Here is a 16,476-nt window from a genome sequence, read left to right on the forward strand (position 1 = left end):
TTGGTGAAATGATGCTGGACTTATTTGCTGCATAATGAATGTAAATTGGAGCAGATACATAAGTGAGAGTCACTTATAGCCAAGCTAGAGGTTAACCAGCAGACAGTCAGACCTTTGGGACTCCCACGTGTCTGGAGATGCTGATTTCCAGGCACACAGATGTGCATTGTACTTCACAAGGACCTACAATAAACATTTTATTACTCTACACTCTCTAGAACATTCTTAGCAAGCAGACCTTACAGGGTGAATACAGTGGCTATTCAGTGTTTGTTCAGGCAAAAACACCCTTTGTGGAATGATTACAGGTGCCATAGCATGTCATGGTTTAAGTGGGTGTTAACACTAAAAAACCACTTGTCTCAAATAACGAAGTTAAGGTCTTCAGTGTAAGGTGTTACCCTGGTATTGGTTGAGATTTTCTAAAGAATTCTTTGCTTGGTTGGCTGTGGTCGCTATCCTACTCAGGTAATCCTGATCTCTTCATGTTCCCGATTAAAATGAGTTGTTAGTGGGTATATTGATAATACTTACAAGTGTAGAAATGCCTGTTATTCTCAATGCCCTAAAGAAACCCCACAAAACTTATGAAAAGATATTCTTTGGGTATCAGTGACATTTTTCTCTTATATATAACATGTGTCTAGTTCTGTATCGGAATAGCAAATCCTTGATTGAACCTAATTATGGTTTATGTTTCTGAATATATATTTGCTTTGGGGCAAGGACCTGAAATGGGGACCACCACCACCAGAACCTCACCAGTATTGCCACCACCACTGTGACCGCACCACTGCCTCCATCGCCTCTGCCACTATTACCACCATTATTACTGCCATAGTTACACTACCTCCCAAATTCCGCGCCTCCACCTTAAAGTAAAATGTAAATGTTTGTGATGCTGTGAGGTTACAGACAGACTTCTGAGGGTTCTCACACTATTACCTCTATTAGCTTCTACCTAGACCTGCTCCCTCAATTAGAGCAGAGGGGCGGCATTGACTCACAATGAGGATTTGTGAAAAGAAATACAGGCTAAAGAGAAGTGTTGAGGTAAAACCGATGTTCTTTTGTTCAGTTTGCTGCTGCTTCCATTTCAAAAGCCCCTCTGCAGATGTCACAACCCTTCTGTTGACCAGGCAGGGGTCGGAGGGTTTAGGACATCTTGAGACCTTTACCAAGAAACCTTAAGCTGAATGACCACAGAGCATTCCACGGTCTGACAAGCATTCCTTGAGGAAAGAGCCTGTTTAGTGAGCATATAACCTCACTCCTGGCCACACACCTTCATAAGAAATTCACCAGAGACTTGAAGAAAAGCACAAAAGGCATAAAGACATCTCAGTGACAGTTGGGGGTGCATTTGAAAATGTACTGGCCATGCTGTTAGGAAATTGTTAATTTTCTTAGCAGTGTTAACAGTATTGAAGCTATACAGGGGACTGTGTCCATTTCAGGGGTATGCATGCTGAAGTTTTCAGGAATGAAGTCATTATTAAGTCAGCTGTTTATTTTCAAGTGGTTCAGTCACACAAAAAAAGTGTGTATGTGTGTGAAGAAAGGGGAAAAAACAGCAAATGTGGCAAAATGTTAAGTGTTGAACCGAGGTGGGGTGTATATGGGCATTCCTTATACTGGTTTTTCAACTTTTTTATTTGTATGAACACCTTCAAAATAAAAGCTTGGAGGAAAGGGTAAGATAAATTCTGAAAGAGGTGTATTAACCTATTTAGTCCCTAGTGTCTCATTCATTACAGAAGAGAGAGAAAAGGCTAATTTCCTCACAAGAGGCCTTCAGGGGGAAGAGTCCAGTTACACTGTGCGAGGCTAATGAGCAGCGTTTACTTGAGCAGTTCATGTACACACTTTATATTAGAATTTAAGTACAAAACTATTAGTTTACGCCTCTCATGCCTCGGAATCTATATAAATTTCAGAACGGAGTTCCCCCACGGTATTGGTTTTGGCTGAACGCATGCCAGCGGTCTTCAGTGCTTAGAATTCCCAGAGCAGTGGGACAGGACTTACTGTCACACTGAAAACTGCCCTGTCATTGCCCAAAGGTGCCTTGACCAGTTAAGGCGGAAAATGTATAAAAATTAACTCTCCGCGAGCTTTTTCAACATGAGTAGACCTCACCCACACAAGGCCGTTGCCTTGTTATCATCCTGCTGATGATTAATCAGTTTGCATATTAACCACAGTTACAGGACAGTTGAGACCCGGGATAATTCCCACAGGCCCGCCACCTGTGCTGGAGGCCAGGGCTGGGGAACGGAGTTGGGACAAGTGAGCCTGTCCTCGGTCCTTGCTGGGCCCTAATCAGGATTAGTCTGTAAACCACTTAACTCTCCCCAGTCAAGAGTGGACTCTTTTTTTTTTTTTTTTTTTATCTATGAACTGCCTATCTTTCACCTCTGCTTTACCTTTTAATTAAGAGCCACCTGGAGATATGTTTCTGAAAGTTATATGTCAATAAATAACATCTTGCATTTGTCAGAAGATCTGATTATTTAAAGCAGTGACTGTCAGTCCTGACCACTCATGAGAATCACCTAGAGAACTGTTGCAAAGACAACTGCTCAGTTTCTGATTCAGTGGACCTGGGCGGGGCTAGGCATTGCATTTTTCAATGCACCCAGAATTGAAAACCCCCTACCTTGTGGGAGCACACACTGGAATCGTCCGTGGCTGCTTGGAAAACAAGATGCTGACAGAATCAGCATTTCCCTGACTGGGTCCCTGGGCGTGTGCGTTTTTGCTAAAGCTCCACAGGTGATTGTGGAATGCGCCTCTAAGTGGGAATCACTGACTTAAAGCACTCTGCCTGGGATCTTCTTGTGTGTTGGTCAGTCAACATCTAATGTATTTGTTTTATGAGCTCAGATTTGCACATGTCACATAGTCTTGGAGCAACATCTCTCTGTTCTTGGAAGCATTCCTTTCCAAGTAGGCAGTAATAGACAAAAGGGATGACCCTAAACTGAAGGCCAGTTGTCTGAGATGAATAGAATAGATTGGTTCTGTCATATCTTCTGACTTAATTACTGAAAGCGCTGTCTGGTATGGCTTAACTTGCTATGCATGATTCAGGTCAGCCAATCCCCATTACATCAGTGGAGTACTGGTCATGAGAGGCCATAGACATCAGGAAATATGGCGGTGATGCTTATGGTGATGGTGGTGAAAACAGCTAATTTTGAGCTTCTATTCTGTGCCAGGCACTGTTCTAAGAGTTTTACCAGCATTAACTCATTTACATTTCACAAAAATCCTATGAGAGAATTTCTTGGCTCCACTGAAAAGATGAAGAAACTGAAGTGTACAGACAGCTTAAGTAACTCACCCCAGGGAACACAGCTGGAAATGGCCGAGACACTGGCCATCTGGCCCCAGGTTGCCTCCTTTTAACACCCGTCCGCAGTTACACTGCACATCTGCACGGCCCAGCTGAGTGAGTGGGAGGAAGCCAGCAAAGAGCCCGAGCTTTCCTCTCTGCCCTCCAGGATTTCACACTTGTTGGGATTCTTACTCTGGGTGTGGCACCGCCCTGGCCGGGTGGCTCCGGTGGTTGGAGTGTTGTCCCATACACCGAAAAGGTTTCGGGTTTGGCTCCCGGTCAGGGCACATACCCAGGTTTCAGGTTCAATCCCCAGTTGAGGCGCGTAGGGGAGGCAACCAATTGATGCCTCTCTCTCATATTGATGTTTCTCTCTCTTCCTTTCTCTCTCAAAAAAAAAAAAAAAAAAATTAATAAAAAGAACATAGCCTTGGGTGAGGATTTTTAAAAAACTACACATGCTTATTAAAGAAAAAAAATATATATATATGTGGGTGTGGTACCATCATCTTTATCCATTTTTAGCATGAAAGATTCTGTTTAGACATGTGTTCTTTATTATGCTTATTTCTAATTTTAATAATAAGTTCTTATTTAATGCGCTTTAAAAGGAACTGACAGCTTATATTCAGCAACAAGTCATGAAAATTATGAAGAAAATGAGTCTGCTTAAAATTACGGCATATAAGATATCATTAGAGGAATGGAAATATTTAACCTTTACATGGATAGGAGGTAGAAGGCATGATAGTGGTCTAAGAATATTTTGAAGGCTAACTAATTAATTAAACTTCCTTTGAATGACCCTAGAAGTATTTGTAAGGCCAAGGGATGTATATTGCCTGCAGAAACATTTAATTCAATATGATTTCTGGTAGTTATTCAAAGATGGGAGGAGAGCAGAAATCACTTACAGACGCTGGTTGTTTTTGCCTGCGTGCACCAATTCCACTTTCTTTAGGTGGCCGCCATAGGATCTGATGCTCAAACCTCTGCCCCCATTTCTCACCCATTTCTCAGTCAATGTAGTTTAGAAGGGGTTGAAATCCCTCCTCTCATCCAAGGATGAGCCTCCAAACTGGCCTTTCAGAGCATTCCTTTTCCTGGATTACAGTAATTACGTTAGGGTGAAATGTAAAATCTTAGCCAGTCTCGTGAGGCTTAAATTTGAGACTTTGTTTAGCCTTTGGGGGGTTGCTAAGCTATAAAGATGATGTGAACCCAAAGCTATAAAGGGGGTGGTGGAGCATGAAGACCAAGGATTCCTATCATCTTTTGAGCTATGGCTGGATTCAGCCACGCCTATAGTTAGTATCACCCAGACTTTCTCACTGTATAAACAGGTAAATTAATCTCCATATCCCCGCCTACCCCTGGGAGATGGTGTCTTAAGCCAGCATAATTTGGGTTTCTGTCCTCACTAATATGCTCACTGTTGGTGGTTGTCAAACCTGGTATGAACAACCACATATCAAGGGCAATGTACATAATCTTCTAGCATCTTAAAATGCCATTCCCCCTTGAGATTCTATTCTTTTATGCTTTCTCTCTAGAAATAAATCTAATTTTAACAAAACAAAAAGAAAATGAGCTGTGATTTAAGAGAGTAGGGGTAAGCGTGAGTGTTTGCAAGCAAAAAACTTTTAGAAAGGCATTCTTTGCCAACCGATCACTAAGGAATGAGCACCTTCCATTTCCTTTCCGTCCTGTTGATAGAGGGGCATATGTCAATGAAAAGAGAGAAATGGGGCAGCTGCCCAGCCCTCTCCCTCTCTGATTAGGTTGCTTTCATTTTGCAGACTTTCCCTTTCAGACTAGATTGACCCCAAGGGTTTTATGCCTAAGAGGACAAGTGGCCGGACTTCAAAGGGTGACCAGTTTAGAAGGTTTAACTAAAGCAGCGTGCAGTTGCATTGGCTATTTGAATGGTAACTGTGGAGGGGAATTTTTGGTTAATATTGGAGGCCTTATTATAGCCTTCCTGTACCTGGAGGCAACTGTCACATTATAACTCTTCTCATTTACCTCACAGCCTAGGATTCCAGATCCTTTGGGTTAGACGTGGCCTATTTTGAGGCTAAGTGAGGATGATCTCATGTATAATTTAGTCATATATTGTTATGTACTACTTGATGTGTTAGTAAGTCATGTGCAAATTGGAGGCTTCTTCGGGAGAAAGTACACATTTATTTTTTTAAGACTAGCAATTTTCAATGATCTCAGTAATAGAAAGGGAGAAGATGCCTAATCCAGAAGGGTGGTTAAGCTGATAGGTTTCTTCCTCTCCCTGTCAACCCCATTCCACACACCCCACACCCCATACACACATCCCCTTCCCCTGTATCAGCAGATTTACCTTCCCATTTCTTTCAGTTAAGCTCATTTGTAAGGGGCTCTCAAAAATGTGCATGGTGGCAGAAGGTAGCCAGCCTGGGATTAAAGATTTGCTCAAGATAGTCCCCTAGAAGATAAGCACCTTTGACTACTGACATTTAATATGCTGCTTTTTCTCTTCAAAGTGCTTTGCCAGCATTACTCAGGTGACCTGTTCAACACTTCTGGCAGATTGGTCAGCAAGATTACAGACTCTTTTTAAGGAAGAGAAGTTAGTGTTGTGACTTAAGGTGGTACAGTTCATTTAGACATCTTGAGCGGGATGTTGATGTTTTAACACTCTCGGCGTCCACCCTGACCTTGATTCACCTTATTTTGTTGAAGTTGTTAGCTAAGTTATCTTGAAATCAATCAGATGTGGAAGTTCCAAAGAACTCAGCTTCATTCTGGTCTAGTAGTCTCAAATAGGTCTTAAGAGGTAATAACAGTTCACTTCAAAAAAAGATACTTAAAAAAACAAACAAAAAACTGCTTTAGTAAGCCTTTAAGTTTTACTTTATTTTGCTGCTTGAATCGGGTGTTCTTTTATGGAATCCATTTTTTTTTTAAGATGTACAACATGATGTTTTGACATATATATATATATACACACACACACACACATTGTAAAATGATTTCCACAATCAAGCTAATTAACATATCTATTACCTTCAATAGTTATCACTTATTTTGTGTGATGAGAACACTTCAGATCTACTGTCCTAGCACATTTCAAGTATATAATACATTATCATTAGCTACAGTTACCCTGCAGCACACTGAGTTTCCAGAATTTCTTCATGTTATAGCTGAAAGTTTATACCCTTTGATCAGTATCATCCCTTTTCCTCCACCACACAGCCTCTGGTAACCCCCATTCTGTTCTCTGTGACTATGATAATTCAAAAGCCTAATGACTTATATTTTTAAAGATGACATTCATTTCTTAAAGGAATATTTCCAAGTAGTTGTGCTGGATGTCCAAACAGACCTACTCTCTATTTTGGTACCAGTTTGCCATTTCTTTCACTCGATATCTGCTGTGTATCATAATAGTTACAAGACAGTGCTGTACCTGCCACAGCATTTTGTTAAATGGATCTTCTCATTTCGTGCTTTTAGCCACCTTGTGGATTAGTTGTTATCATTGTTACCTTACAGACCAAGAGACTGGGGCTGGGAGGAGCATTTCACTTGCCCAGTGTCATATTAGGTGGCATGAGATGGTAGAGCTGAGAATAGAATTGAAGCCTGATGGCTGCTTGCACCCTTTGCACTGCTGGCCCCTAAGGCGCAGGCCACTGTAATAAAGGGAAAACGGCAGACCTGAGCAAAGCTTATTCACCTCAGGAAGAGTTGATGTTTGGACAAGTATTTGTCACAGCCAAAATACCCCTTTGCTTGTTAATCCTGGAGGGATTAACATCTCTATAGTCTGATAAGACATATGGTATCCTAAAAAGCTACATGGATGGCTAGAATATTATTAAATTTAAGAAATAAATTATTTTCCATTGTTGTTTTTTTTTAAAAAAGGACACCCTGGGAGTATTTGCATGATTATTATCTGTGTTTTTGTTTGCATAGCAATTTAGAATTTCCAAATTGCTCTCATATTACTTGAGTCATTCCATTTTCTCAGTGAATTGGGGCACTTAATATTATCTACCCATTACTCTAATGCAGGTGCAACGAGGTTCCATTCACTGGGCTATGAAGTGATGCAGCCCAAGTCATCTATTCTTTGTTTGAGGGAACTGACACCCACGTGGGTTCCTCCTGCCATGGCCCTGTCAAGGCCACCAGTTAACTGCTGGCTCCCAGGGGCATCAGAGTCCACAGACAAGAACCTTAAGTGGTGTCATATAATACTGGGGGTTGACAGAGAGCAACCTGGAGAATCATCTAATATTGGAGTTAATGAGATTTCTCTTTCTTTTCCTTGCAAATACTTTCTTGTCTCTTGCTTCTTTTCTTCCATGCCTGGGCATTCGGGTGTGTCCTCATTTGTAAGGCCAGTGTGTACTTGCTTTCTTTCCTCTGATGAGTAGGGCTAGTGAGAAACTATTTTTGGAAAGTATTAAGCTCTTTTAGACAGTGATATCATCATTAGTCAGGCTTTGGATTCAATAGAATAATGTGCATTTTGATTTTAATAGTATCCTTGGCATCACCGCCAACATGAAAAGTGATGTGCTTATTTATATCATTTTTGACATGGAAGTATAAGGTCTTACTAAGTCATTATGAATTCTCCCTTAGCATGGTGTTCTACTAAAGCCACCCAATGCTGGGTGTTGACCTTGTATTATCAAATGTTCGAAGTCTCTCTGAACTTCAGTTTCCTCATCTGTAAAATGGGTATACTATTACCTCTCAGAGCTTCTGGGTTCTGAGGATTCAAAGAACAAATGAATGGAAAGGTCTAGTGATACTGCTGTTAACATGGGAATGTAAACATTTTGAGTCAGTAAATAAGACCTAGGCATTGATAAGAAACATTCTTCTAACGGAATGGGCTCTGCTGATTTGGTATATAAACTGTAAATGATCAACGCTGACACTGGAATACCTTTGTTTTGCTGTATTTTCCTAACAGATTACCAGATTTTAACAAATGAACTACTATAAACAAAAGTCATTTGAAAAGTAGAAACTACTACACACATAAGGAGACATTATAATTTCAGGCCAACACTGGCTTTGGTGCCAGATTTTTGATGTATAATTTTATTTAATCTCCATATCAACCAAACCTCAATTTGAAAATGAGAAAGCAGACTGAGAAAAGTTAAGAAATATGCTAAGGATCATAAAACCCACAAGTAATGCTGGGCATCTCCAAAGGGGCTTTCAATAAATAAAGATAAGGAACGGTCAAAAGCAAAATATTTTCTTTAGTCCCGATGGAGGCCAAGTTGAGGGCTGGCTTAGTATCTGAGCTAAGGGGGCCTACCAACTAAACCCGCGAAACTGGCAGTCCCCCTACCCAGCGGCCAGCATCACCGGCCCAGGGCAGGCGTACCCCTCACAGAGATGGATTTAGGGAGCAGAGGAGGATCTCTGTGCTCTGTGACCAAGCTCAGGCCCGAGAGGGTGAAAATTGGCTCTGAGCAGAGCCTTCCCAGCTACCTTTCCCAAATTTGCCGCTCACATAAATCACTCCACATTTTAAGGGCCAAATGGAATATAAAGGGAGAGGGAGAGGCCCACAGTCACACAATGGAGTTGCCATTCCAAAATGGAAAACTTAGGAGTGGGGAAGAAGTGTTCTCCATTAACAAGTGGCAAAGGCAATTTTCAGATCCAAGTCTGTGACTAAACTTCAAAGCCAAGTTTTTCCATTAAACCCTGGGAACACCCTACTTGCTGTGGGAAACTCAAGAGCCAACTCTATTTCATCTTTTTAAACCATCATCACATGTGGTGTCCTATTTATCATTTTTAATGTCTATTTGTTCAGTAACCAAATGGGGGAACTTTTTGTTGGTACCATGGTGCCGTGCACATTTTGAAATGCATATTGTTTATCGAAGTTAGTAAACAGTTCAAATTTCACGTTTCAGCTTTCCGTAAACCCTAATCTGTAGACACTTCTATTCGGACATAGGTAGGTTGGAAATGACACTACCAGTTCATTCTCTTTCTGTAAAGACCATAGGTTCAGTTGAATTACCTTAGTTTTTATTTAGATGAATGCACTGTAAGAAGAGCATTTTGTCTGTATTGAGTTATTAAAATTGTTAGGTCTGCCCATAGACCTAAGCAGACCTCTATGAAGGAAAATAACTGGGACAAACATTGGGACATAGAGCTGATTGTTCGAACAAGTATATTTGTTCATTCTACATTTGTTCATCTGTGCTATGATGAATTTTCAGTGAGTGGCAAAGAGTTGCGAGAGGAAAGGAGTTGGGAATACCTCGAAGGGATGTGGGATCCCAGTGTGCCTGCATACTCTGGCCTCGATAAATATTGCATGGCGGCGCTGATACCTTTTCGTGTGATATAATTCATTGTTTCAATAATTAATGTCACCAGTGTGTGTTTCTAAGAGTGCCAAAGGTAAATAACTTACTGTAATTACCAAAGAAGAGTGATATTACTTATTTATTAGAACATTTTTTAAAATGGGTCCTTAGTGAAAAGTAACCTCAGGGTCTCAAATACAGATGTTGTAGTTTGCTAAAAAATAAAATGAGCAGCACTGCCCACTTTATATTAAATATTTTGCCCTATTCTGAAGGTTGGTTATTTGGGGTCTCCAGAAGTCAGTAAAACTGGTAAATAAGGCCACACTGAAATTGACACCTAATCTTTGGTTTACCCATTTAGAATTTGGGGATTTTCTGAAGTGATATGTTGCTCTTTTGGGTTTAGGACTTTGGTTCTGCGGACTCCCATTAACACCACTGATCGCACATTCATCCACGGGATGTGTCATCTCTCATTGAACGCAGAGAAAGCAGTTCTTGACTCATTTCTGCATTTTCCTAGGATCTAGATAGGATGGTGACTTGCACCTAAGTGCTCTACAAATATTTTCTTTCAATTTGATTTCATGGCTTTTTTAAAAATCTTAGTAATTCAGAGTAATTTTTAAAATTTAACTTTTATTATTATCAGAGTTATACAAACAAATAAAAAGTCATGCCATTTTACAAGACATACTCAGTAGTGGAAAAAAAAAATTCCTGTATGAACCTTTAGCCCCCAATATCTTCTCTCCAGAGACAACTGCTTAGTGTACCTTCTAATGACTTATTATATGCTTTCATGCCTCTAAATAATATGTACATTGCTTCTTGTTGGCTTTTCCCCATTTCAGGAATTATTTATTGACTCACCAAAATGGAAAATGAAGCTCTAATTTTTTAAATAGCTCGTCTCTCTCACCATGCACACTTCCCATCTCCCCAATTTTCCCTGAACAGCTGTAGTTTATCTTGGTTATACCAGTATGTGTTTAGTGCTCCTATTATTATGCCTATTTAAATGTTATTTACAGATGTGAGGTATATTATGATTGCATTTTCTTTCTGGCACAGTATTTTACTTTCCCTGAGGTTTTTCCTTTGGTTGGTGGTCTCTGTACAAATCACTAGTGCAGCCTACAAATTCCTCCCCAGTTGTGCAAATCTCCTCTCAGTATGTTCACACTTGTTAGGTGTTCTGTAAATTTCGTCTACTTAATCCATCTCTCCTAGAGCTTTCTTAGTTGTCACGTTCCTTGTGGGCCACTGTAACAGAGTCCTGCTTCCTCCGCCGTCGTCACCATGAAAATTCCCTGCTCTTGTGTTAGACCCTGTGTCTTACTTCTTGGTTTAGTCCATTTTGGTGGAGTACATCTTTCGGTTGTTTCCTTTACAGAGTGTATCAGATACATATCTTTTTTGAGGTTTCACGTATCTGAAAATAATTCTATTCTTAATTCTATTTTTATACTTCTTATTTTTTTGGTTTGGCTGGTTATAGAATTCTGGGTTGAAAATCATTTCCTCTGAGAACATTGAAGGGATTGCTCCATTGCCTTTAACTTCAGCTTTTGCTCTTAAAGTCCGGTGGGAGTCTGCCATCTGTGACCATTTTCCTCTCTAAGTTTGAAGGATCTTTCTGTGTCTTAAAGTTCAGAAATTACATCATGATGTGCTACAGTGGGCTTTATATTTCTCTATAGTGCTGGTCGCTCAGTGAGTCCTTTTACTCTGGGAACTCAGTCTTCAGCTCTGGGAAATTTTCTTGCATTATTTCTTTGATTTCTTTCTCTATTTTACTATTTTTCTTTTTCTAGAACTGTGTTTTTTTTTTGGGTGGGGGGGTAGAATTTGAAATTCCTGAACTGATTTTCTGCTTTCTTCTATATTCTGTACTATTTTCTACTTTAAACAATCTTCCCCTCATTTCTAGGCATTCTTTTCAACTTTAATGCTCTCACATTTGTTACTTTCTTTGAGTTCTGTCATTTGATGGAGCTTCAGTAGGAAGCAACTCTTTTTAACAGGACAAAAATTGAGATTGATCTCATTTTTGGTCTGGGGGATAATATCTTACATCAAATTTAAAACATTCTTAGTCATTCTCTCTTCAAATAAAACTTCTGCTTCATTCTCTTCTAAATTACACTTATATTAATATTTGTCACTGTTGCACATGTCTCATACTATTTTCCGTATTTCTTTTTTTAAATCTATCCTTCATTTTGTATAGTTTTCCATTTATGCTTCCAATTGACTAACCCCATTTTCTGTTGTGTCTAGTCAAGAACTGGCATTGTTTTTAGAACTGGACAGATGCCCATTTGATTCTTTCTTGCATATATTCCAGCACTCTGTTCAGTTATCTTTGTCTTATTTTCTTTTTTCTATCTCTTCCCCTATTATCTTAAACATACTAATCATTGTTATTTAAAGTTCTTATTAGCTTATTTCAAAATGTAGGATGACCTGGGAGTCTGTTTATAGTAGCTGGGTGTGTTTTTCCCCTGTTTTGTTCATGTGCTCTGGCCATTCTTGGCACATTTTTCCTGCATGCTGGACATGATGTGTAAAACAGATGCAGACACGCCACGCCCGATGCTGCTATAGTCCTCGGAGGATTCACCCTCCCTCTGCTTGGCAAGCAGTGGTGGCTGGTTATTTAATCCTATCAAGAGCCTGCTGCAATGAGGCTGGTTTGCAGCTGAGACGACCTCTGGTGTGTCCCTGGCCTTTCACGGTCTTGACTTGAAATTCTGGTGTGATTTTCAAGTCTCCTCCATGACAAGTCCCAAACTCTAAATCTATTTCTCATGAAACTGCCAAAAAGCTCCATGTGCCCCTCAGAAATTTTCTGGTTAGGCTTTCAGCTTCCTGTTCTGCACAGCCCCAGAATTCAGCCAGTGTTCTTACTGGAAAGCGTGCTGGAGGCCTCCCAAATCGCCACCAAACTCCTTTGATTTTTCTGTCCCCCAGCAGTGGCCCCTGCAGATACAAAAGCCCAAATTCTGTCTGCACTGGTCATTGAGAAATGCCCCCAAGTTAAAAATGGCAACAAAAAGTCAGCTGGACTGCTCAAGATCTTCCCCTCTCCAGAGTCCAGCTCCTCTGGTTCATGCCTCAGCTGTTCTCTGCTGCACTCAGAGATGACTTCCATATTTATCTGGTGGACTTGGCAGCAGCTCCAGGCTACTCTGCCCCACCTAGAGATAGAAGTCATCGAGATTGAATGTTTTATTTTCATTTTGAGATTTGGGAAAGAGTTTTACAATTGTCATAGGATTAATTTAAAGATGTGTTGAAGTGCTTAAAATCATGGTTAGAATTATTTCTCTTGTTATGCCACTTACTCAAGATGCTTTCTTAAAAGATTGAAATAACATAGCCTATCAATGACCTTTATTTTCTAATTCTTGAAGCATCAATGTAGACCTGTAGTGGAGTGTATGAAAATTGTTTTGAATGTTAGGCTACCTGAACTGATAGAGACATTCAGGTTTTCTGTAAGTGCAGAGAAGCCAGGGTCTCATGTGGTTCCTGATGCAGTCTACCCTTTTATTTTTCAGCATCTAACATTCACAAGAGAATTCGATTCAGATTCTCTTAGACACTATAGCTGGGCTGCAGACACCTTGGACAATGTCAATCTTGTTTCAAGTCCTGTTCATTCTGGGTAAGTAACCCAAAAGTCACTTTTCTTTGTCCTATTAAATTCACATTACATTTAATATTTGCAGTTATAAACTCATATTGACAAGCTTCATATGTATGAAATATTGATCTTTTATAGGACTTCATTAGTGAGTGTATGTGGCATATTTATAAATCATTAGTAAACATTTTTCTAAGCAAATTTGTGTATCTATTTTTATTAATAGAGAGAAACACAGTGTTAGAAAGGCAATTCATTAAAGTTATGGTGCCTAAAATTTTCCTGGCTATGCTGGTACATTTCTAGGTCTTTAATTTTCCTTTTCAATTTAAAAAGTTTAAATATAGCCATTTCTCTTCATTTTACTTTAGTCAAATGAAGTTTTTTCCTAAGTATCTGATTTTCCTTTCTAATAAAAGAATAAATATATAGGTATTTCTATTAATTTACCTCATTGTTTTGTTAACCAGCATTGGGGTTCTGGGGTTCCCCAAGACAGAAATCAAAAGGAAACCTGAGAGACATTTCTAGGCAGATTTTATTAAGCTTATGCTCAAGCACGAGGCAGGCCGCATAGAGGAAAGGAAGGTCCTCTGAACTGACTTGGGAGCTGGCTCTGCTCGGCTCTTTTATAAGCTGGGGAAAAAGTGGGCAGCTTTTTGAAAAAGGCAGGCTGGAGAAATTCTCGATTTCAGGGTTGCGGGGATTTCCTTTTCCAGCTGCCTGGCCTGGTAACTGCTTCCATCTGCTGCTGTGAGAGCAAGATGCGGACTGCTCACTACCGCCCCCGGGAAGGTCCTGTGCAGTCACAGCTTGGTCAAGGGCACATGTAGTTTAAGCAGCAGCTGGAAGGGAGGTAAAGACCTCTTGGTTCTTGAGTACAGAGGGGAGGGGTGGTGATATTTTTGCAGTCAGCTTATCTGGAATTCCTTCCAACCACCTAGTCTGCCCGGTATTTTCTATTCCCAGGCTCACTTCCCTATGCTGTCTCAGGTTGACTCTTAGGTGCTTTGCTTCAAATGATAGAAGAATTTCACTCAAAACTTTAGTTTTTAAATAAGCAGTAAACTCTGGTATTCTTATATTTTTCTCATATGATATATAGATTGACAAATGATTGTTTTTGTGTGATTTTCGTTTGAAAAGAAAATATAAGCTTGAGACCTCGAGATCAAGTTTGGTGCCTTCTGCATTTCTGAAATGAAACTATAATTAAGTTGTGTTAAATTACAATTAGAAAAAGGAAGTGGGTTTTTAAAAGAATATAGAGAAATCCACTTTTAAAAAGTTAATGTACCAGTGTATGTCCACGAGAAGTGCTGTGGTGAGAACCACACAAACAGGCCTCATTGTTGCCCCACCAGTCAGCAAAATTTGAAGCTGGTGGCTAAAAGCTGAACTGCTTTGACTGCTGAATTGGTAATCAATGTATTTTTAGATAATTGAATTCTTTACCTATAGGTAATTAAAACTTGGAATAAGTGTTATTCCTACAAATGGAATAGAAATAACACATTCAGGTAGTGATGGTTTCAAGGTATTTTCACCTCTGAAATTGGCATTTAGGACACAAATTAGTTGTGATCCAGGACAAGGGCTGATTCATTTGGAATTAAATAAATTAACAATAATTAACATTGTAGTTGCCATATGTATGACATGACGTATTTTCTGCTGCTTTTAATTAAAATAAATTGTAATAGCTGACATTTACCTTGTGCTCATGTACCTGGCATTGTGCTAAATGTTTTAAATGTATTATCTTCTTTAATATTTACTTAAACCTTCAATGACTCTGTGAGAGAAGTTTCACTCATTTTCCCCATCTTACAGGTGAAAAGTCTGAGACTCAGAGTAATGCTGCAGGTTCCCTATAGTATCCTTACGGAGCTGTAGCTCTGAACAGCACAGTTCTGAAAAACAAGTCACTGCATGTCATTGGAACAGAAATGATTGACACGAAAGTGCTTTATAAACTATACACTACATGGTGGTCTTTGAGTTATTAACATTATATTTCTTTAACTAAATTAGAAAAACTTTCAATTATAGTAATGGTAATTATTAAACTGCTAAAAATATTCACACGATTTATATTAGATAATATACGAGTCTAAAACTGCAAGAGCAAAAACAGTGAGAGTTGAGGAGGAAAATATAAAATACTTGGCATACATTCGGTGGGCAGACACATGGAAGAGTTCTTGGAATCAAGCGTGGTGAACTTCCACTGTGTTACAAATCTCCTCATAGGAAAGAAAAGTACTAGTGTTTGATCTATTAAACTGAGAAGTTGAGGGAGCACAGGATAATACAGTCAGAAAAGAACTTTCCCATACACTGGAGACGATGAAGGATTTAAATATGCAAATTATCTCCTCCTTGAATTTATTAAAGACGATAGACATATGCAGGAAAGCAGAAGTGATAGCAGCTAATATGCGCTTATTTGAAAAGAAAAATACAGACGTGGTATATACTGGGATGTAGTTCACCTACGCCAGGTCTGTGGAGTAGCTTATGTGCAGCAGGTACATTCCCAGGGGGCCCCACAAATGCCAGACGCCTCGGTTTCATGTTCTGACGGTTTTTATTTTTCTTTCGCTTATCATTGACATTTTCTGTTGCTTGCTTCTAATGATCTTACATTAATTTTCCCATTTGCTTTCTAAATTATTTTGCAGCTATTCTTCTCCACTTCCTCAGTATGATTCAAGGTGATAACTGTGTCCTTTATGTGAACCATCCTTTTTTTGTATTTTTAATTTATGTGAATCCTCCCCCCCCCCCCGCAGTTAGATTGTGTCAGTGTCTGTAGCATTTGTCATCTCGCTGTTCCTAAAACTAGAAATATTCATGTGTTGATTTTAGGATCATTTGTAGAATTCCTGCTTTAGTTTAAATGTTAATAACAGGTTTTTTATCTTACCTTAGATTTAATCAACTAATAAGTTCTTTAGATCAAAAAGGAACAATTATAATTTTGGGGGGTTTTTTTGTGTGTGTGTTTTTTCATAGTACTGCTTCCTTGAAACACCTTTTTTTTTTAATGTAATCAATTGTTTATTTCTTATAATGTGAAAAAATATATATTAATAAGATCCAACACGTACAATTAAACATCACCTTTCGATTTG

The 16,476-nt window shown here is 39.3% G+C and overlaps 1 protein-coding gene across 19 annotated transcripts in view; it reads left to right on the forward strand.

Moving 5' to 3' along the window:
- The window catches only part of ANK3 (ankyrin 3), a 530,179-nt gene that overhangs the window by 445,728 nt on the left and 67,975 nt on the right, over nt 1-16,476 (forward strand). For all 19 annotated transcript variants that reach the window (XM_081157598.1, XM_081157588.1, XM_081157600.1 and 16 more), the window contains one exon: nt 13,254-13,360. In XM_081157598.1, the coding sequence (XP_081013724.1) occupies nt 13,254-13,360 (107 nt within the window). The remainder of the gene's footprint in view (nt 1-13,253; nt 13,361-16,476) is intronic.

This window comes from Miniopterus schreibersii (genome assembly GCF_964146895.1).
Source record: "Miniopterus schreibersii genome assembly, chromosome: 14".
Lineage (NCBI taxonomy): Eukaryota > Metazoa > Chordata > Mammalia > Chiroptera > Miniopteridae > Miniopterus > Miniopterus schreibersii.